Source organism: Amborella trichopoda, chromosome 6 (genome assembly GCF_054954075.1).
Source record: "Amborella trichopoda isolate Santa Cruz 75 chromosome 6, AtrichopodaSantaCruz75HAP2 v2.0, whole genome shotgun sequence".
In the NCBI taxonomy this organism is placed as follows: domain Eukaryota; kingdom Viridiplantae; phylum Streptophyta; class Magnoliopsida; order Amborellales; family Amborellaceae; genus Amborella; species Amborella trichopoda.
The window spans coordinates 10,186,686-10,208,143 of NC_142341.1; the positions used below are offsets into that span (position 1 = coordinate 10,186,686).

General features: G+C 34.2%; 1 protein-coding gene across 7 annotated transcripts; it reads right to left on the minus strand.

Moving 5' to 3' along the window:
- Window positions 1-7,549: 7,549 nt before the first annotated feature.
- On the minus strand, window positions 7,550-20,188 carry LOC18438054 (F-box/LRR-repeat protein At5g63520). Of its 7 annotated transcripts, none has more exons than XM_088869671.1 (11): window positions 20,075-20,188; window positions 19,219-19,829; window positions 18,571-18,678; window positions 18,339-18,431; window positions 18,069-18,179; window positions 16,891-16,992; window positions 16,732-16,768; window positions 10,399-10,629; window positions 9,156-9,331; window positions 8,275-8,390; window positions 7,550-8,099 (listed from the first exon to the last, which is right to left on the minus strand). In XM_088869671.1, the coding sequence occupies exons 2-11, from the start codon at window positions 19,408-19,410 to the stop codon at window positions 7,637-7,639; spliced, it is 1,629 nt and encodes a 542-aa protein (XP_088725797.1). In that variant the 5' UTR covers window positions 19,411-19,829; window positions 20,075-20,188; the 3' UTR covers window positions 7,550-7,636. The 7 variants fall into 7 exon arrangements, with proteins under 7 accessions (XP_088725797.1, XP_088725801.1, XP_088725796.1 ...); XM_088869675.1 differs by having other exon boundaries at window positions 15,176-16,768; XM_088869670.1 differs by having other exon boundaries at window positions 18,285-18,431.
- Between the last annotated feature and the right edge of the window lie 1,270 nt (window positions 20,189-21,458).

Genomic DNA, 21,458 nt, shown 5'->3' on the forward strand with positions numbered 1-21,458 from the left:
ATCCAGAAAGCATATCCAAGATAGGGATGGAAGCAAAAAGTAAGGAATTAAAAATCTATTCTAACTATAAAAATAAGAGATAAAGAATTTAACAACTAAGCTATTCACAGATAAGGATAAAGCAATAGACAAACAATTTGACAACTTAATCTACTATTTTTATTTTTAAAAAAAACACAAAAGTGGCTTTAAAAAGAAGAAGCAAGTTTTAACAAATTTTTTTTTTTTTGACACAAATATGCCAAACAAAAGTGCTGATTTTGTTTTTTAAATGGCTAAATGTTCAATTTACTTTTTTTTTTTGGCTTTTTTTATATATATATATATATAAAAGATGGCCTTAAACACACACTTTTTTTTTTTTTGGGGAAATAGAATGGCTGTTAAAGAAAATAAATAAATAAATAAAATTGAAATAAAGAGGCCTTTTTTTTTAAAAAAAAAAATAAGAAATTTTTTCTGTTAGAAAAGTTTTTATTTTTTATTTTATTTTTGGAGATACAATGGCCTTACAAAAACTAAAATTTCACAACAACGATCCTTTTTTTTCTTTTTTTTTTTTGAAACAAGAGGCCCTAAATTTTATTTTTTTTGAAATAATAATAATAATACAAGAGCAAAACAAATTTAAAGCCTTTGTTTTTTTTTGAAGCCGAAGAGGCCTTACAACAAAATTGTATTTTTTATAGAGACCAAAAACAATCCAGAAAACTACCAAGGTAGTAAAAATAAATAAAAAATAAAAAATAACAAATAAAAGCCAAAAATTTCATGGTATGAGAGAAATTGTAACTGCTATACTCGGTTGCGCGAGTTTCCGGGGGCGCAGGATCTGATGGCAGCAGGGAAAACTAGTTTTTGTTGTCTCTTACTATTATTTTTTCTGGTTACTTAAAGAAGACATGAGACCCAACCTTTATCCAATTCCCTTAGAAGCATAAGATAAATGAGACTCAAACCTTTATGCAGAAGATAAACCCAAAGAATAACGGTGCGCAACTGTTGACAAAGAGATATTCGAATGATTTATTTTATTTTATTTTTTACTTATGAGCAGATAAATAAAGTAAAGAAATACTAAATTATAGGAAGGAGCCAAAGCAAGGTTTTCCTATGGAAAAGATTAATTTTTTCTCTTTTTTCCTTTTTCCTTTTTATAAAACTGTCCTCATAAGGAGATCGGGGGCTGTTTTATTTATTTATTTTTTTCGTTCAGGGATCTAGTTCGAAGTGCCCCACGGTGGGCGCCAAACTGTTTATGGTGCAAAATCAAAGAGATCTTCAAAGGAAGATCCCTCAGATATGAACACCACAAACTGATTTTAAAAATAGATGATAGAGAATGTGGGGAAAATCGAATTCTGATCTGAGGCCAGATCCACCTAGAAACGAGTGGATCTATTCTCAGATCAGTGGCAGCGCCAACAATGATCCGAATATGAAACACGAAATAAAAAGCAATAAAAACTAATCTAATCTAATTAAAATGAAATAAAAGCATAAAATAAATAATAAAAGAGTAGGAAACGATACCGAACCGGGCCGGATGGCCCGGGACTCCCGAGCCTTCTGGGGCTCGCCCGTATCAGAACCGGTCCTTTTTTGTCTCTCTGAGTTAGATGCTCACCAGAAAGTCTCTGGTTGAAGAAGGGTGGTTGTGCCTTATGGGTAGATCTAGAGTGGTTTTGCCCTAGGTCTAAGTTTTCTCAGACTTAGGTTTTTTCTCATGAGGCGCAGGTTCCTGACGCAGCTATTAGGGTTTTTTATCTTCTCTCGTGTAACTCTCTCTATTTTTTTTTCTCTCTCTCTGATCTCTATCTGTTATCTTCCCTAGGGTTTTGGTCTCTTAGATTTTTGATCTCTATATGCTTTCTTCTAGGGTTTGGTCTCTATATGCTTTCTTCTAGGGTTTGGTCTCTATATGCTTTCTTCTAGGGTTTGATCTCTATATGCTTCTTCTAGGGTTTGGTCTCTAGGGTTTGGTCTCTCTCTTTCTTCTAGGGTTTGGTCTCTCTCTCTCTGGGGAGGATATACTTACATAACCAATACGTACTTATCCAAACAAATGGGTTTACTAGGTTAAGTGTGATCATAAGGGTTCAGGAAACCACGGAATTTGCCGGATTTAAAATGGGGTGTCTACAACTTCCTAACAAAAAATAAAACATCATTTTTCCTACTAGCATCCCCTAAACCTCTAACATTCAAGTTCAAAATAATCATCAGAAATTATTGGAAGAAGGACCTGGACCTTCACCGTGAGGCCCATGAAAAGGCACATCGAGCACATCATCACCTTCATCATCATCAGAAGTAGACTCCTCTGAACTCACTTCAACTAGAGCATCAACATTCAACTCCCTGATCATCAATGCGCCCCTGGACCTCAGTCTACTTGAATATCAGGAAAGAGCAGTTGACTTCTTTTCCTTAGCTTTTAGCAGCACCTTTTTCTTCCCTTTGTGCCGAACAGTGTCTGGAGACTTGTCGGTAGCCTCATTCTGCACTATATATGTAGCCTGCAACTGTATCTCTTTAGTCATCAGAGCCTCGAGCACCTTCAAAACAATGTTAGCCTCCATATCCTCCACAATGTTCTTACTCGGTGCTTGCACTTCCTTAGCAGCTCGCTTCTCGGCTTTTTTTTTTTTTTTTTGTATTGCCTGATAAACCTTAGCAATAGGGACATCATAATCAAGTCTCATATCTTCAAGAACAGTTCGATAAAGAGCCTCTTCAACTCTGCCCTTCTCAGCATCTCCAGCTTCCGGTAATGTGGCTACTTCAGGTAAAGTAGCAAGGGGAGTAATGGGCTCAGAAAGCACCAAAGCAGACTGTGTATCAAAGGACTCAACATCTTCAACCTCGACGCCAGCCTCCTCCATCACCTGTGTTGACAAGTCAATAACAAAATCCCTTGTATCCTCGTCAAAGTCGCGGGATCCAAGATAAGCCTCATTGGGACCCACATTTTCCTTATTTTAAGCTCCTTAGTAACCGAATGGCATTTCGCGCCCACACTTTGGCGTTCCTGAATCTTCCCATGTAAATTCAAATTTTTTTGGGTGAACCTCACCGGCCCGGCTACACCCCTACCATTATTCCAATTATGCCACTTCACCGGAGGCTGTTGTGCTCTCCCCCTACACACCAAAGTCCATCTCCCCTCAGGCGGCTGAACCTCACATGGTTGGGCCACCTGCTTACCACAATCCATCGTCGGGCCTTTGCCCTCCAAACACACATCTATTAGAAATAGATCCTGGCCCACCTGTAGTCTAACTTGTCTTGGGCAAGGCACTCCAAAAAGCGATTGATTTGAACTCTGACAAAAGAAGCATTGGGATCACCTAAAAGCTTTAGATCAAACAACACAATACTCACCAAAAGAGTTAACAATTTATTTGAAAATAGACTCATTCCAAACATGGAGCGGAACACCCACAAACGAACCTAGGTTAGATCCTTCTTCACAAAAGAACAATGCATTGAAGGATTCCATTGTAATAGAGTCATCAACGAACCTCGAACTCTGTAAAATCTTTCCTTCCATGCACGAGCCACCTCTTGATCAGACAGTAACACAAAAGCTACCCTACCTTTGTCAAAAAAGAACGCATGAGGCAAATACGACAAACCCCAACCCCGTTTTGCCCAATCATCCAAACCAAAAGTATCATTAATCGGCGGACAAGGATCCTACCAAGATCTGCTGAGCCTTCCTCTCTAAATCATTTAGCTTACCAATCTGCACCTTCAAAACCTTTGCCACAGACCCATCATACCTAGTCCGAAGATCTCCCCCAACCTCCATTGTAGCATTTTAGGTGCTTTCTCTCTCCTTCCTCAAACGTTTTCCTCCATTTCGATAATCTTTGTGCCCATTCTCAGCGTGAGTTTCTCATGATCTCATGAGAAAAGAAATTGATTCTATTGAGAAAAATGACGTGTGAGTAAAGAAATTGATTCTGTTGAGAAAAATTATGTGTGAGTAGCCTATATAGTTTCTAGATTCTAAGCAACATGAAATTGTCAAAGAAACCAAGTAAAAAACCCAAAAATAACAAATATGTGGTTTATGCCTGCAAAGAGAGTTAGCTACAAATCACACACTAATTAGCTATTCACTAAATATTCTTAGTGATATAATAAAAATCACATGTTTGCTCCAATAAGGTAATCCAGAATAGTTAAGAATTAAATATACATGCCTCCCTCCTCTGCGGTCTCTCTCTACCCCTCTCAAGCTCCCCTTTCTCCTCTCCCTATCCCTCTTCGAGCCTCTCTTCTCTGGGCTCTCTACCCTTTTCAAGCTCCCTTTTCCCTCTCAACATGGTAAGTCTACAACTCTCTCAAGCTCCCTCTCTCTTCATTACGCGCTCTCTCTTCATCACGCAATGCATTCATAGAAACCAAATGTCTTATGTTTGCCCTTTTGATATAGTCAGTCATCTTCTCTCTCCCTCTTCGAGCCTCCCTTTTCTGTCCTTATTCGAGCCTCCTTTCTCTAGGCTCTCTCTACAAGCGAGCCGTGCTGGTAAATTATAATGATTACTAAATCTTAGATAAATTATAATGATTAATAAATCTTAAAAAAAAAAAAGCAGATTTTTTTTGGATTAGGGTTTAGATCGAGACAAAAAATTGATAAATTATATTTATTTAAATTATAATAATTACCCTTTTAAAAGAAAAAAGGAGTTTTTGGGATTAGGGTTTAGATATAGATAAAGAAGTGTAAACTACTTACACATTGGCCTCTTCCAATATCTTAATCTAATTTTTAAAATACTTTACCATTTCACATTAATTTTTTTAAAATACATCACCATTTATTATTAAACTACAAATTAACGATATTTAAATTTTGTGACTAAAATAGTTCACTCAATGTTTATGACCAATATTAATTCACACTACTAAGCTATTATTCTTTGAGGTATGACAAGCATGGTATAGTATCTATACATATGCATTTCAATATTAAATAGGAATGTCTACAAAGAGACCATTTATCTTTTGTTAATGGAGGTCACAATCATTCTCAAATATTAGATGTCAAATTGGACAGCTTGAGGTGAGTCATGAAGTGATTTTTTTTTTTTTAAATTTTGTATTTATTCAATGACACTAGTACAACCACCCATGTTGACATTGTAAGGTGCAATGTAGACAATTTCATATTAAACTGTGTCAAGTAAGAGCAATGTATTTTCCAAGTTGCATCTAAATATTACCCAAACGTTAACAATCTATTTGCATATAATGTATTACGCAGTAATGTATTATGCCAGTAATATTTTTCACAGACAATATATTTTCAAGTATCCAAACGACCCCTTGGTGTAAAGTAGTTCACAATTAATCTTGACCGTTGGATGTAAAATTGAGTGGTTGCATTTATTTCATTGACCAAACTCAAAGTTCAAAATAATTTTTTTCGAACTTTGTGACACACCCAAGCTATCAGATTTCACATCGGATGGTTGCAAGTAATTTGTGACCTCCATGTACCAAAGGTAAATGGTATTGTTGTATGCAATCCCATATTTTAATCGTGAATAAGCCAAGTCTCAACCCAAAACTCACTTAAAATTATAGTTATGGAGTTGGAAACATTTCAAACCGAGCATCTCACCTTGATTATTGTGGTTGTGAAAAAATTAGGATTTCAAACATAAAAATAATATATATTGTAACACATTATCTATATTATTCATTTCAACCTAAAAATAAGAGTTCACGTATTTGCATGATCTATAACATTTTTTTGCTTCAAATTTCATAGTCGGTATTAGAAATTGATTTTAGAACCATCATGGAGATTGTCGATGCCCAATGTTCTTTTCAGACAAGGATTTGGGGTAAGGGTGTCCGTTGTTTTTATAAACCCTAGGCTTGTAGAAATTGCATCCTTTACAAAAGGAAAAAGTCATGAGGTTGAAACATTAAAATGTGGAATTAAGATGCACCTAAAAAATTCATCGTAAAAGGTTATTTTGAAGTCGAGAAATCCTCTAATTGATCATCTCGACATTTAGTTGTATACGAAAAAAAAAGGATTTCGAGTGCCGAAAACAGTGCATCTTTCAACATATTACCTAGACCATCCATTTTCCATATGTTCATGTGTTTATACTAACTATTTTTTTAATCTCAAACTTTATAATTAGAGATGAAAATGGATTCTCAGGGCATCCTAAAAAACTATTAGGATAACTTTAGTGGTGCACCTTGCTTTGATTGTTTAAAGTTACAACCTTATACAAACCACACCTTTTATAAAAGGAAAAAGTTGGTGTAGTCCATTAGCCTAAGCCTACATATGAGTCCAACGGCCCAGATTGAATCCGCCGATCTGACGGTCATAACCTCATTTCATATTTTTATTTTCATTTTTTTCTACAAATACACATCACATGAAATTTTAGGTATGTGTTCTTCTCATCAAGGCTCATCTAACAAAAATTTGGGCAAATTTTTTTTTTTTCTAGGTTGTGTTTTCAATTTTTTCTCTTTTTATGATTATTCGTTAGAATGAAAAGAGTGTATATTTCAAATTTTGGATCAAACAAATGTCCATAAGATGGTTTTTTAAGGTTGTTGCATTATAATACTATACAACGGATGCATGAAATCATTGCCATATATAAATATATATTTGAAATTTTTGAAAATAGATCGATAATTTCTTACTAGATATATAACTTTTTGGACTTCAAATTATTTTTTTCCTACACCGATACATCTTGAGAAGGAGATGTTCAAATTGGAGGGTTTTTTTGACATTAGAATGCTGTCTTCTAGAAGATTTTTAAGGTGCGCCTTGTGTACGGTTTGACATCTCGTTGGAGGCAAATCTCAATTTGGCGTTCTGTAAACTAGAAGAAAATGCTTCAAGCTCAAGCATACATATTCTCTTTATTTTATCACCATTCTGTGATTTGATTTTGTTTCCTGGCCCTGGTAATGCTTGCCTCTAGTATTTTAATTTTTTTATTATTGAAATTCTTGAGATGCCGAGATTTTAATTTGTTTGTTAATCATCAGGTACAATCCTATTGGAATTTTGGGATCCTTCTTTTAATCGCTATATTAAGGTTTCAATATTAGCTATTATATGCGTGGAAATGGGGAATGTGATTTATGCGCTATTTTGAACATCTGCATTTTCTTCTTAATTTTAGTTTTTTAAACTCGATAGTTCGTCTCTATATTTCTTTACAATAAACTTTTTACAAGAAATATTAGGTTAAACAATTTTTTGAAATTTTTTTAAGGCCGGATAGGGCCGAATCAGCAAGATTGTGTGAAATTTTAGGGAGGTCAGTGTTTTTTGAGGGATTTTTTCATCAATATGTCAAATTTGGTTGCTGAAAATGACCCAAATGCTGAGATTCTTCATAGGTTGGATTGAATCAAAGTATTTATGAATTTTTACAATTTGTGTCTGCACCTCACTTGAATTCTTGATTCTGAGGAACGCATTTTGTATCCACTGTTCTTGAAAGAGAGAAAGATAGAGGAGAGAGCATAAAAAATCATAATGTGCAACAAGAAAGCATCAAAATTCACAATGAGTTTAGTGACATGAATTTGCCAACACACTTCTTCATGGATAAGTTTATTCACATGCCTAAGACTGGCCTATGGCCCATGTTTCTAGTGAATTCATAGTGTAAGACATCACAAGAAAGACTGAGCTATAGTAACTCAAACAACTGCAAGTCAAGTTCATTTGGCTTCTCTCCATCTCTCCTAAGGCAGGTGGTCCAATCTCTCCTCCAACATAAGTTCCTGCTAATGGTACACCTGGAAAAATCTCAGAAAAAGCTGAGCTATCAACATTTTTTTCACGGAAAAATGGTAACCCACGACTTGTACATGCAAAGATCAACCCTCCAAACACTTGAGTCTCCAAACCATTTTGCATGTTTCTTGGGCCACAATCTTCACTTCCTTTCTGTTTCAAAACCTTAAGTTGCTCACAAACAGCATTGCGTGATGCCCATGCAGCCTCTACACTGGGGAAATAAAAGCGAAAGGTATCTGCAGTTTTGATTCCTTCACCTTCAAGATTGAGGTACCTGTCGTCCGAGCTGTAAATGACCAGGAAACTAGAATGTTAGGCTCAAAATTCTTCAAATGTGTCAAGGTGCAACTTCATTTCCATATCCATGCAATTCCAGGGGACAAGGAATTCAATGAAAGGAATAAAATCAAAACATTATGTTTGCTTTTTAAGGACATGAGATTAGTTATTGTGAATCTTACTTATAAAATCCATGATATGCAAAGGATGAAACAGATTTTCTTTTCCCAGCTGCAATGTAGTGCTTTCTTCGCTTTAGAACTCCAATATAAGGATCCCCATAGATTTCATTACCAACCTGCCAGAGTATTTAGGAGTGAGAAAGTACATGATTCCATGAGCAAAAAGGAATTCATGCATACATAAAGAGCAACTGCACAATGAGGTGAATCAGGATTATGGTCACTTGGTATTTTAACATGTAAACCTCCTAGCAAGAGAAAGCCACAAATAAAAAATACTGTCAATGCAAAGTCTTGATTTCAAGTTTGAACTGTTAATACTTAACAAATCAAAAGAAAAGATAGGCTAGTATGCCAAACCAAAAGTAACTCCATGCATCACCATTAATGATGACCTCTATGTATCTAAAAGAAAACCGGAACCCATTAATGCCAACACTTGTGTCTAAGGTATGATCTAACTAAGAATTTTTTTAACCCATGTATCAAGGAAACTTGTGTCTATTGGTTGTGGTGCATGTCGAATTATTAGGGAGACAACCCTGTCTGTGACAATTTAGAAATTTAGACTTTTTTTTGCTGAAATTTAGAAATTTCTAACCTATTTATCAAGGAAATGAGTGAATCCAAATATTCCATTTTTAGTATGATCATTATTAAAAAGATATGCAAATTTTGATAATACATTTGGAAGAATTCAATTAAGGAACTTGTCAAATATTTGAAGCACGAAAATTATGTAAGATAAAATGGCTGTGGTAGTTGAAGTTGCTCAAGTGCTGATCACGAAAATTATTGTTGCTGCTAAGTGATGTTCAAAAATTACATATGGTAGCCAACATAGAAAGAACCATAAATCTTAGAGGTATGATGGATCAAACCTCATTCTCAATCTCTTCCCAGATCCTTGGACCATCCAGTGCATTAGGGAGCCCTTCTCTTTTAGCGGTGAGCCATGTTTCTTGCAGACTCGATCTAACAGAAGCGACCTTGTACGAAGGACCCCTAGGTTTTAAGCCAGTTGATACAGCAGAAGTAAAGTGGATTTCATGGACACCTGCATAACGAAATAGATAGTTTCAATAGGCTGACAGCAGAGAGCCCAATATATAATGCAATAACCATGAGAATTATCATGCAGTCTAGTTCACCCTTTCTAATGACAAGGTACACATGAGAAAAGAATACACTCACTTATTTGTCCTTTTGATTTCCAGGAACAAATGGCCACATAAAGAAACTATAAAGAATGAAATAGATAACCAACCAATTTCCTGTAAATTTCTGAACTGCTGCTTTCACTTCATAACAAACAATGATAATGATTAAAAAAACGAAATGAGAAAAATAAAAGTTCCAATTTTAACATCACATTTTATTATTTCAGATGCTTTTGTGAAGGACTATGGTCCCCATTGCTCCAGGTGTCCCTTCTTTGATAAACTTAGCAGAAAGAGACTGATACCCTAACCATATATTTCCACAAGACTCAACAAAAATGAACAACAATAAAAATCTGATTTGAATAACAATAATTATTCCTTCATAAGGAAGACTCTAAGAATCATCTTGCAAGCTCCAACAGCATATAAAAATTACTGTCAAGTAGATAAAAATAAAGCTACAACAAGAAGCCATGAAATGAACTCACAAGAACTAGTCAACTCAAAACTGTACATTTCAAATCCATAAATCAGCATCACATCCAAACACAATTTCTCCAACCATTACCCACATCTCCTTTTTAAGGAGCTCACTTGAAATATATACAGCACATCAATCCAGTTCCTAAAGCAAACAGGGCCCTTCCTAGATATGATAACCATTGTCACACTTCCTTGAAGCAACCTTTGTTGAATTTCCATAAAAACTTCATTGAAAATAAATGGTTTGCAATGTGTAAAACTTGGATTATTGGACTCTTCTATCATAGCACAATTCAAAGAGTTGCAAGTATTTTAACTGCAGTTGTATTTCAGTAGCACGAAATATCTTGCTTTTCTTGTTATAATTACTTCCGCAACTCCAATCTAAAACCATTCTCAGTTCAAAAAAATCTAAATGGTATATTTTTCTTTTCCGATGTAGGATTTCACTAAAACAAAAGCCTTTGAAAAAAAGTACCTAGAGTATTATACATGTCCTTCGCAAATACTAGAGCAACCGCATCAAGTCTATAATTACGATCCATCAGTAGTTTGGTATACGATCTTGATTTAGATGATTCAGGGGGCAGACACAAATTTTGAATTCTCGTAGTTCTTGACCAATCTCCAGCACTATATAGGATACTTCCTTCTTTATCTTCAGCAGCAACTCCACCAACTATAGGAGTTTGTCCCTGAAACGCATCATCTGGAAATAGAGAATAAAATATAGCAGAGTTCGAAAACCATGGACTTGCCCAATGATCATATATTTTTGAGTATGTTACAGAAAAACATTATCATTTAAGAAGAAATATACATTGAAAACGTAAAAAACACAAGAATCACATAATGGGAAGTACAATCAGACAAAATGAAAAAAAGATCAAGAAAGATGAGGCATTAAGGTAAGGGAAAAGTTTATATAGAGCCAAGGCTCTAAGCAATCAAATTCGAGCCTACCTCAAAACTTTCACTAGAAGATATTGTTTTGATGCCCAAATATCCTCAATTCATCATCTCGATATCAAGATGCATGGACATGATAAAAAAATGGATTTCAAGTTTTGGAAATATTGTATTTTGTAAGGCACTTTTGGACCGTCAAATTTCAAGATTTTCAAGTTTTCATAGATCCTCGATTTACATTATTTGAAGGTAGGCTCTAATTTGATTATTTAGATCCTAGGCTCTATACAAAGCGCACCCTTAAGGTAAACCTGAAAAATTAGAATAAATACCATAGGTTTTGAACTTTAAAGAAGGTGACCAACATGACCAATAGTCCTAATGAAAGGCCAAACCAAAGCAATCTCACGTACATGTAATATGAACTAGTGATATGCATGTGCCTTGCACGTTAAATTAATTGTTAATTATATAAATAATTATTTATTGTGAAATTATATTTTAAAAGGACATTCTATTAGAGAGAGAGACATAATTAAAACTATTTTTAATTACATAAGTAAATATAATATTTACTTATAAGTAAATGTTATAAAATTAGATAATATGAAAATACAAAAATATGTCACATGATACATATAATAACCTCATAATAAACATGAATCCATTGCAATCAAAACTAATCATAATAGTAGGAAAATTTTTCTTTTCTCCCTTTTTTTCAATTTTATTTTGGATTTTTAAAATTATAAAGAAATACTGACAGAAATGAAAAGAATAGAAAAAGAAAAAAAATTGAATAAAGAAAATAAACAATATGCTTTCGATTTAGGAAATTTTGGAAATTATTTATTTTTCTTCCTCAGTAAATTTCCTTTTGATTTTGAAAGTAGCAAGCTCAAATGATTTTTAATAGAAGTAGATAAGTTGCTTTTGTCATATGATTAAATCGGCTGCAATGTTTGCATAATTTCATACATTGTTCAGTCTTGAACATGAGCCATCCAAATCGAGACAGTGTTTTGCCCTTTTTCATGAGATAAACTATGAAACCTATGTAACGATAAAAAATAAAAAATAACTACAAAACCCACCATTTATTCTAGAAAAGAAGAAAAAAAACCATGATGTAACTAATCACCAAGATCTGAATTTTGATGGGAAAGCCCTGTTTCCACTTCCACGCTCTTCAGATGATTAAAATAAATAACTCTTGATTTATGGTGGATATTTGGAGAATTGCATTGATGTTTCTAATGTTAAACTTGTCAAGCTTGAAACGATAACCCCATAATACAAAAAGTTTGCTAATTTACAATTTTATAATATTATCTATAAATTATAATTTTAGATTATTTTTTAGTTTAATATATTATTATAATATTTCAAATAATATTTTTTTTAAAAATTATTTATTAGTTAATTTAATTAATTCTCTCTCTCTCTCTCTCTCTCTCTCTCTCTCTCTCTCTCCTAGGGAGGCATTCTATCTCTAATCAAAATTGTCTCTCTTTGAAAACTCTCCCTCGAACATTAAAGACACATCATCCCAAATGGATGATATCACTCCTATAATAGAAATTGCAAAAAGCATGAAAAAATAGGAATTAAAAGACATGAATTTGAGAATTAATTAAAACTATTTTTTTTGGTTCTCTTATCAACAATTTCTAGCAATAAAAAAAAGGAACCATATCTTTAAAAAACCAACCCACCCACATACATATTCTGCTTACGTGCTCTCAAAAAAAATAGTACATGTCTCCATGAAGTTAGATGAACAATAAAAAAAGAAAAAAAAGAAAAAAAAATAAATTAAAAATACAATAATAACAAAATAAATGGAAATAACATACCTGTTTAGAGAATATGCGTCATCGCCTTAGAGAGACATAGATAATCGCTTGTACCGAGAGCGAAGAATAAGAAATTAGATATAGAAATCGTAACCATATAAAGTGTTTATCGTAAGAAAGAGATAGAGGTGTGCATGTTTGAGAGACAAAAAGGTATGCTTGTCAGAGAAAAAGAGAGAATCTGTGAGAGAGAGTGCCATTGATGGTTAAATAGGGAGCGAATACCTTGAGAAAGAAAATAGAAAGTAATAAATAAAAAGCAACTTAAATTTGCATTTAATGCGAGATGCATATGGGAAAAGGCGTTGAGAAATTATTGATTTAACAAGATAGGGGAGAGAGAAATAATAGTAATATTGGGTTGTTACTCAAAAAGAGTTTCTCATTATACAAATGAGGTGCTCTTTTCCAAAACTTTAAAATAAAAGGTCAAAATCATAATAATAAAAAATATAAAAGCTAAAAATAGAAAACAAAAATATTATAGAAATTTGATTAATTTAAGAAAACAAAACAAAAATAGAGAAAGAATATATAATCTTTTTCTTTTGTTTGCATTCACCACTACACATATCATTTTTAATTGTGTGAATAATATATAATTATAATAAATGAAACTATGATTAACATTGTTATCATTCTAATTTTTACTTTAATAAATTGAAATTATAGAATTATAATTTCTATGTTTCTTTTATTATAATTATAATAATGAGTATTATTTATTCATAAATATTAATATAGTTATTCATAATTGTTATAATATATTTATAAAACAAATAATTTTAGAGAGAGGGAGAGACATAAACAGATAGGGGAAGAGAAGGAGAGACATAAACCGATTGGGAGAAGTGATGAGGAGAGGGACAGGAAGAGAGAGACATAAACCGATTGGGGGAAGTGATGAGGAGAGGGACATGAGAAGGAAAGAGAGAATAAATAAATATTTACTATACATGCTTAATAAGAGTTATAAAAAAGAGAGAGAAGTTAAGTGAGAGTATGGGGTCGGAGAGAGATGAGAGAGCTTTATTAGGAAATGAGTTACATAAGAGAGTATGGGGGAGGAGAGAGAGGAGAGAGCTTTATTAGGAAAGGAGTTGCATGAGAGAGTATGGGGGTGGAGAGAGAAGAGAGAAGAGAGAAAAAGTGGGGATGGAGAGTTATTAGGAAATAAGAGTTATAAAAGAAAGGAGTTATGTGGAATTACATGGGGGAGGAGATAGAAGTGAGAGAAAGACGTTGAGGGGGAAGTTATTAGCAAAGATGGATGATTAAAAGAAGGGAGAAAATGAGATGAGAGAGAAGATGGATGCACACTCATGAATCGGGAAGGAGAGAGAAGAGAGAGAAAAATATGTGTTAGGGGAGGGGGAATTATTAAGAAAGAGGGATAATTAAAGGAAGGGAGAGAATGGGATGAGAAAGAAGAGGGATAGACATGAGATGACATGCATGGGCATGAGAGAAAACATAACGAGAGGGGGGAGTTATTAATAAAGATGGATAATTAAAAGAATGGAGAAAATGGGATGAAAAAGAAGAGGGATGGGCTTGAGATGACATGCATGGCATGAGAGAGATGTGGGGGGGGAGCATGAGAGAGATGTGGGGGGAGAGAAGAGAGAGTTATTAATAGGGTGGGACATGTGGCACAAAAATAGGGAGGGTGTTGCTCTTGCTTAATATATAAAATCGATAGATTATCGAAAGAAATAGAAAACAACATTGTTTAATATGAAGAACAATTGTCTAACTTTTCATTTAGATTAATCTCATCATTTATAGAAGTTCAAGACCACTGACAATCACAGGTGGCCCATATACAAAAACATGCTTTATATTAGGAAAGAAAAACTTATAATGAGGATGTGTTCGTATCTAAATCCCATGTGAAAGGAAGACTAACAAGAACGACGTAGTGTTTCATTACTTTCAAAACAGGTAAGAACATATCAAAAATATGGGAAACTCAAAATGTTATGAATACGTGACACTCTCCATAATATAGGATTGCTCACATTCTACCAGATGGAGGGTATTTTGTAGATAAAAGGAGAAAAAGGCCCTGGAAGATACTCGCCAATACAATTGTTTTTAGAGAGCAATATAGCCAGCTATCACTTAACAAATATTTCTGTTGTTGGGACACATCCCAATTTAAGTTTTGGGAAATTTATCAAAATACTCCTTCAATATCAACTAACATTCTACCCTTCTTCAATTGGTCCAACTCATAATCATATGTCTTTTGATGGGTTTTTAAATTAAATCAGAGGAAATGGGTAAAATGTTAAATACTTCATCAGTTATGTGTATTTTGATACTTTTTTGATAGAGATCATAAGATATTGTCTAATGTTTCAAAAGAAATAAAAGGAAAACACTAGCAGCTAGAAGAAATAACACCAAATACACAAAAATATATGAAAAGATGCACCAAGTTCAAACTACAAGAAAAAAAGAATAGAGAAAGCTTTCTATACTTACCCGACTGTATTGAAGTTATATAATTCCCCCCCATCCAGCCGTCCAATTCGAGTGAGCCATTGACCATTTGATCTAAATTTGAAGCCTTAGAGTACTTTATTTTTAATTTTTTTTACAAATCATATAAATATGAAATTTCGTACATGCCGTCATCTCAATGGCTGCACCAAAAAAAATATTAAAAAACATATTTTTTGAAAAACTTTACCAAAATACACCTTGAAACAAAATTACCAAAATACCTATGAAACTTTTAGGGTTATTCTGGTCATTTCATTTTATTGAGAATGTTTCTTATATATTTTTTACATGTGCGAGTTCAAGAGAGGAGGGGACGCCAAAATTTGACTTCAAAATGTTTTGTAAAAAAAAATTAAAAAGAAAAGAAGTATAAAATGTATATACATTAGGGGAAGAATAAAAAGCTCCCAAAAGAATAACTACAAAAGAAATGAAAAACTAATTGAAAAGAAAGATATTTTCTTGTTTATCAAAATAATATATTTTTTAGAATAATTAAAGTTAATTATCAAAGAGAAATGACAAAGAAATTTGTCTTCGGGAAATTACAGTAGAACTAATTTTAAAATATTTTGTGGGATTACTCGTCAAGTATAAATTGTTCAATTTAATTGATAATTTGGGAAACGTGGATCACATAACTAAATTCCAAACAAAATTTCCACCTGGAAAGTCTCTTGGGTACCATTCAATTTCTTTTCTTCTACTGGGGTAAGGAAAATTTTCTGTTCAAAATAAAAAACAGATATATGTTAACTCAGACTAGTTTCTATTTTAATACACACGGGCTCTTCAAAGTCTCTTTCTTTCTTTTTTTTTTCTTTCTTTTTTGTTGAAGGTTAAACTTGGCAGTTCCATCAGAAGTGCTAGGTAACATGTAGCACAAGTAACCTAGGCAGTTCCATCAGATGTGCTAGGCAACATGTACCACAAGTGGTCCAGATGGCTACCTGAAGCTCTCAAAAACTTAAATAATTAATATAACAAAACAAATATTTCATATAAAAAATGTACCAGAAGGGAGCCTAGGCAGTTCAATGTGGAAGGCATTCCTTCCTAATGTATCTTAAATTCGAGGCCCAATAAATGTTTAAATGATGTTAGACCTGGAAGTTTAGTGGATCTATTCAAATGTAACCCATGCAACTCTAATTATCTCGTCTTTAATTCACTCTGTTGATTGAAGCTTGAGAATATAATGAAAATTTAAGCATAACCGGTTACCTTAATGATCACATGTGAAGTCAGCTTCCTAGGCAATGGATTGTAACATATAAACCACTATTTTCTAAAGAATTAGAAGCACAAAATCACACAACTTTAGACGAGCAGTAGATGCAGATATTGCTAACGCTTTTATTTCCAGATATTTTGCAAGCAAACTCTTCGGCAACCCCTTTGATTTTAGCATGATATAAGCAATTGCCCAGGTGACACTTGTTAGCACTAAGTACCAATTCAAGCAACCGGTGAATACATGTGCTCTGATAATAAGAAGAAAAAGGATAATTATTGCAAGAATAGTTGATTCTTACCCATCGTCTGAAGAATATATCTCAAGTCCTTCTGTTCCTGAAAGATTTTTACGCAATACTATCAGTTCTAAAGCCATATCACCACATTTAAACTACTGTTTAGAAATTCAGGTTTCTACAAGAGACGATGGTATATCAAAGCAGATAGCGTTAGCTCACAGTAAACATCACGATCCCTGTGGGGTTGGCACAATTTGAAGCTTCTTTGGTGAAGTTGTTAATATCAGCCAAGAATGATTCCACACAAGTTCGAGTAGATATCTGATGATATCGTCATATAAAGCTCCATTAATCAGTATCAGTTGCATTGCAATAAATCAACAGTAACGGACAAATAAAACCAACAAAGGGCAACATTAGACACCAACAAAAAGAAGATAACTAAGCAGGGAAATTAACTAAGTATAGTGGTGTGTTCCCGAACATAATCCAATAATTCAATTTGTTGTAACAAAATGACTTGGACAGTTGCACCCCATACAAAACAACTTTCATTTTTCATTCTAATCAGCATGTGTTTTCCTTTTTTACGATTTACAAAACAATGTAGCGATCTATCAAAATTATCTCTGTCAGTAAAACAAAATAGATATGCTTTTGCAAGATTAATATTCAAAGCTTGAAGGCACCCATTGACCAACTCAAGGACCGGCACTATTACATGAAAATTGAAAGGCACAATTATCTACGAGATGAACCTCACATCAGCAGCCTGTACTCTATAGCCAAGGGTTATACTAAAGAGCATATCCTATATTAACTCCGTAAAGCCATATCTAGGAGTATTTTTAGGACCTTCAAATTTTGGGGATGTAACCCGCTCAACCAAGTGACCAATCTCAACAACAAAAACTAAAAGAAAAAAATTCATACTCTATGTACCCAAAAAAATAATAATAAAAGATTTACTTTCTATGTGCCCGAAAAAATAATGTCCTTAGATTTCACAGAGACTGTCCAATTTTTTGGGACTCAAAATCCTTCTTTTTTTTTGAAGCACTCATTTTGGTGATTTTAAAGTGGAGCCCGAATTTAAAATAGAAAAAATCCTCCCATACAGGTCTTTTGCCCAAGGGAGTATGTGTATTGTGTGCCCAGGTGGGAGCATGATATGATAAATCTCTATCTCTCTCTCTATCCATACACAAATATATGTCCGACAATGTTAAAGTTTTTTCTATAGAGGAAAAAAAAAACTCATTTGTGATAAGAAATAAATCATTTTCTGTGGAATTGTAATTGTGATTAATTGATTAAGGTGTTAGCAACACTACTTCACAAATTCCAATGCTACCCTGAACCACCTCTAACAGATGAAACTAAAATGTAGGGCGTACTTCAGGAGAGCCAAATAACGGCACTGCTTCAACTTTAAGGCCGGGGATGAAGCCAATAGTTAGCAGTACCCCACGATCGGTAAGCACGTCATTGTATGGATCCCAAAGAACCTGAACAAACAATCAGTGGAACCAATTTTCGTAAATGCTCAATCGAAAGCATCACCATGAGTCCATAACAAGCCATTGGATTAACAATTTTGTCAGAAATAGCACCTTTTGTACAACAATTGCAGAAAACAGAAAGAAATTGAGACAGAGACAGAGTACCTCCTCAACTTCATTACTGACAGTATCCCTACCAATTAGACCCTGAGAAAAACATGTGACAAGAGGAACTGTTCCACCAAATTCAGAACAAAGCTGCAAAATGTGTTCTAAATGAAAAAATGTCTTCCTTTGATGGATAACAAAGAAAATGAGTATTCATTTTGCAATTGTAAACCAGAGCCACTGTAGATATGTGAAGTATGTATCATAAATGGAAGATAATAGAACATACAAGAATGTGGGTCTTCTCTAAAGATGACGCGAAGCCCGTGAAAGCCATCACAAAGTGTGGCCGGATTGGTTTAGAGAGAACCTTGGCCAAAGCCTCATCCATGCACTCCTAAAATGAGAAGGACAAACTTATAAATGGTTCACGACCTTTCTCTAAACAAGAAAAACCACTAAAATGGTTCATATCCTTTCTCTAAACAAGAAAAACCTATTTCTGTAGATTCAAAACCAGAAAAATATAGAAACAAAGCATCTCTCAAAAAAAAAAAAACAGAAACAAAGCAAACAGTGACAAAGCAAATACTTTAAGCCAGAAACGTAAGTACAATGGAAGATCAAACTACCTAAACTAACTAACCAGCGTAAGATTACCGGAGAATAGACTCTCCCTTCTTTATGCAAAATCAACCCCAATTGCCAAATTAAAGGTATATATCCAATGAACCAGTCATCAATCGGCGAGAAATAAAATTTAACAAACCATTCGTACATTACATGCAAACAATAACAGAACAAATCCACAATATAATTCATAAAAACAGAAAGAGATAGAAAAACTTAACAAAACTAGAAAATTAGGAATTTAGGATGAATCAAGGCCAAACATCATGGACTGCAAGGAAATAAAAGCAGGGAGTATGATATATACCTCTAAAGTGTGGTGGACAGAGAGAGCAGAGAGAAGCTTAGGGCGCGAGAGTATTCGGTTGCAGATGCAGTTCCACGAATGGCAGGTGACGCAGGCCTTCGCAAATGCCTTGGCAGGAAGCCTCCCCAAAATGTTCTCCCACAACTCTTCCGGGAGCGACGCCGCCCTTTCTCTCTCTAATTCTCCACCCATCCTCTCTCTCTCTCTCTCTCTCTCCCTCTATCTTGTTAGTAACTGCACAATCTATCTCCGAGTAACGACAGAGCCTCTCAATCTCTCTGTAAATGTGCACTGTGTCTCACCTCTTGGTTCATGTCTTTCTATGGACTCTGACTGAGTATTCTCTCTCTGGTATAACAGAAATGGGTTCTTTTCCCATTGAAGTCGATGATAATTTTAAAGAAAACCAAGGAACCTTCCCATCTTTCTTTCTTTGAAGTTTGAAAACCCAGAAACCTTCTAGAACTTCTTTGAAGTTTGAACATTGAACGGTCTCTCGCAGGAAAATTTTATTGAACCATCTCCTCTCTCTCTCTCTGTCTCTATCTGTGAAAGATTTTGGAAAAAATCATTGAACCATCCCGAAGAGTTACGTATTAAAAGTATTTGACCTGTGGATAAAAATACTTTTGTTGTTGGGGGAAATAATTTTAAAGAAAACCAAGGAACCTTCTCATCTTTCTTTCTTTGAAGTTTGAAAACCAAGAAACCTTCTACTACTTCTTTGAGGTTCGAACATTGAACTGTCTCTCTCAGGAAAATTTTACTGAACCATCTCCTCTCGCTCTCTATCTGTGAAAGATTTTGGAGAAAAACATTGAACCATCCAGAAGAGTTATGTGTTAAAAGTATTGACCTGTGGATAAAATACTTTTGTTGTCGTTCTCTGTTTGGGGGAAATAAAACAGGCCTTCGTGCGGTCTTTCAGAGTTTCCAACTTCATTATGAGTTTCCCCCCAAAGTCCAGTGCCGTTAACTGGACGCGGTCTTGTTCAACTAAGTCATATTAAAGTTTTGTATGCTTCTTCAACTATGTCGTATCACCCGTCAACTGTCCAATCCCCACCAACCCCGCTTTTGTCCCATTATTAAAGAGAAGAGAAGAGAAGAGAAGAGCTGAGCTGAGCTGAGCAGAGAAAGACAGCGTTTCATCATCCATGAGGTGAACTTGTTGAGAAAATTACAAGTCGAAGCTTTCTTTACAGCCTACTGTCCCAACTTATTTTTTCATTACAACATTTACCCCCGAAATAAATGACGAAAGAAATGCTCCTCCACCCTTCCCGTGCTGACCTGATGATTAGGTTGATGCAAAAGCACTATAGGAAACTCCATTCATAATGTTTTCAAATCTTACTTAGTCGTTGTAACGTTCATGCTATTATTGTAGTGTTACACGTGTGTTTTGAACAACAAATCAAGTGGCTGACTCGGTCATCCTCGTCGTATTGACGAATCGTTAGCCAATCGTAGAGATAATAAAAAAAAATGAAGTAGCAGGTATTGCGTCCACTCGCAGTGTACCGTATGATTCAGATTACTTTTATTTTAATTTTTCACATTTAATTTAAAATTATATCTTGAAGTTTGGGTCTTCGCTTGGGGAATTAAATAAAATAATAAAAATATTTTGCATAAAAAAGTATGGACCAAAATATATTCAGGAGTGTTTTGGTATTTTTTATTCAAAACAATTTTTATTTGGTTATGTTTATAAAAAAGGAATAAGGTTATGCAGAACCGTGGCTCAAAACAATCAAATTAGATCCCACCTTAAAAATTTCATTGTTGTTTTGATACCTAAATATCTTCAAATTGATTATCTCGACATCAAAATGTATGGACATGAGAAAAAAATAGATTTCAAGTTTTGAAAATAGTGCATCTTGTAACGCACTTTTGGACTGTCTATTTTTTAGATTTTTCAAGTTTTTATAGATCTGCTTGATCTATATTATTTCTTAAGCTTTAAATTTTATAACTAAAGATAAAAATATATTTTAAGGCTATTACAAAGATTTTTAGTATTAAACCACATTTCTTGACACTATTTGAGGGTGTATTTTACTTTGATTGTTTAGAGCCTCGGCTTTGTACAAACCACACCCAAAAATGAATTTGTATTCCAAATTTTAGATAAGGAAAAAGATGGGATTAGCCCACTAGCTCACATGAACATATGAGCCCAACGGCCCAAAATGAATCTGAGTCGATCTGACGATCACGGATGTCCGATAGTG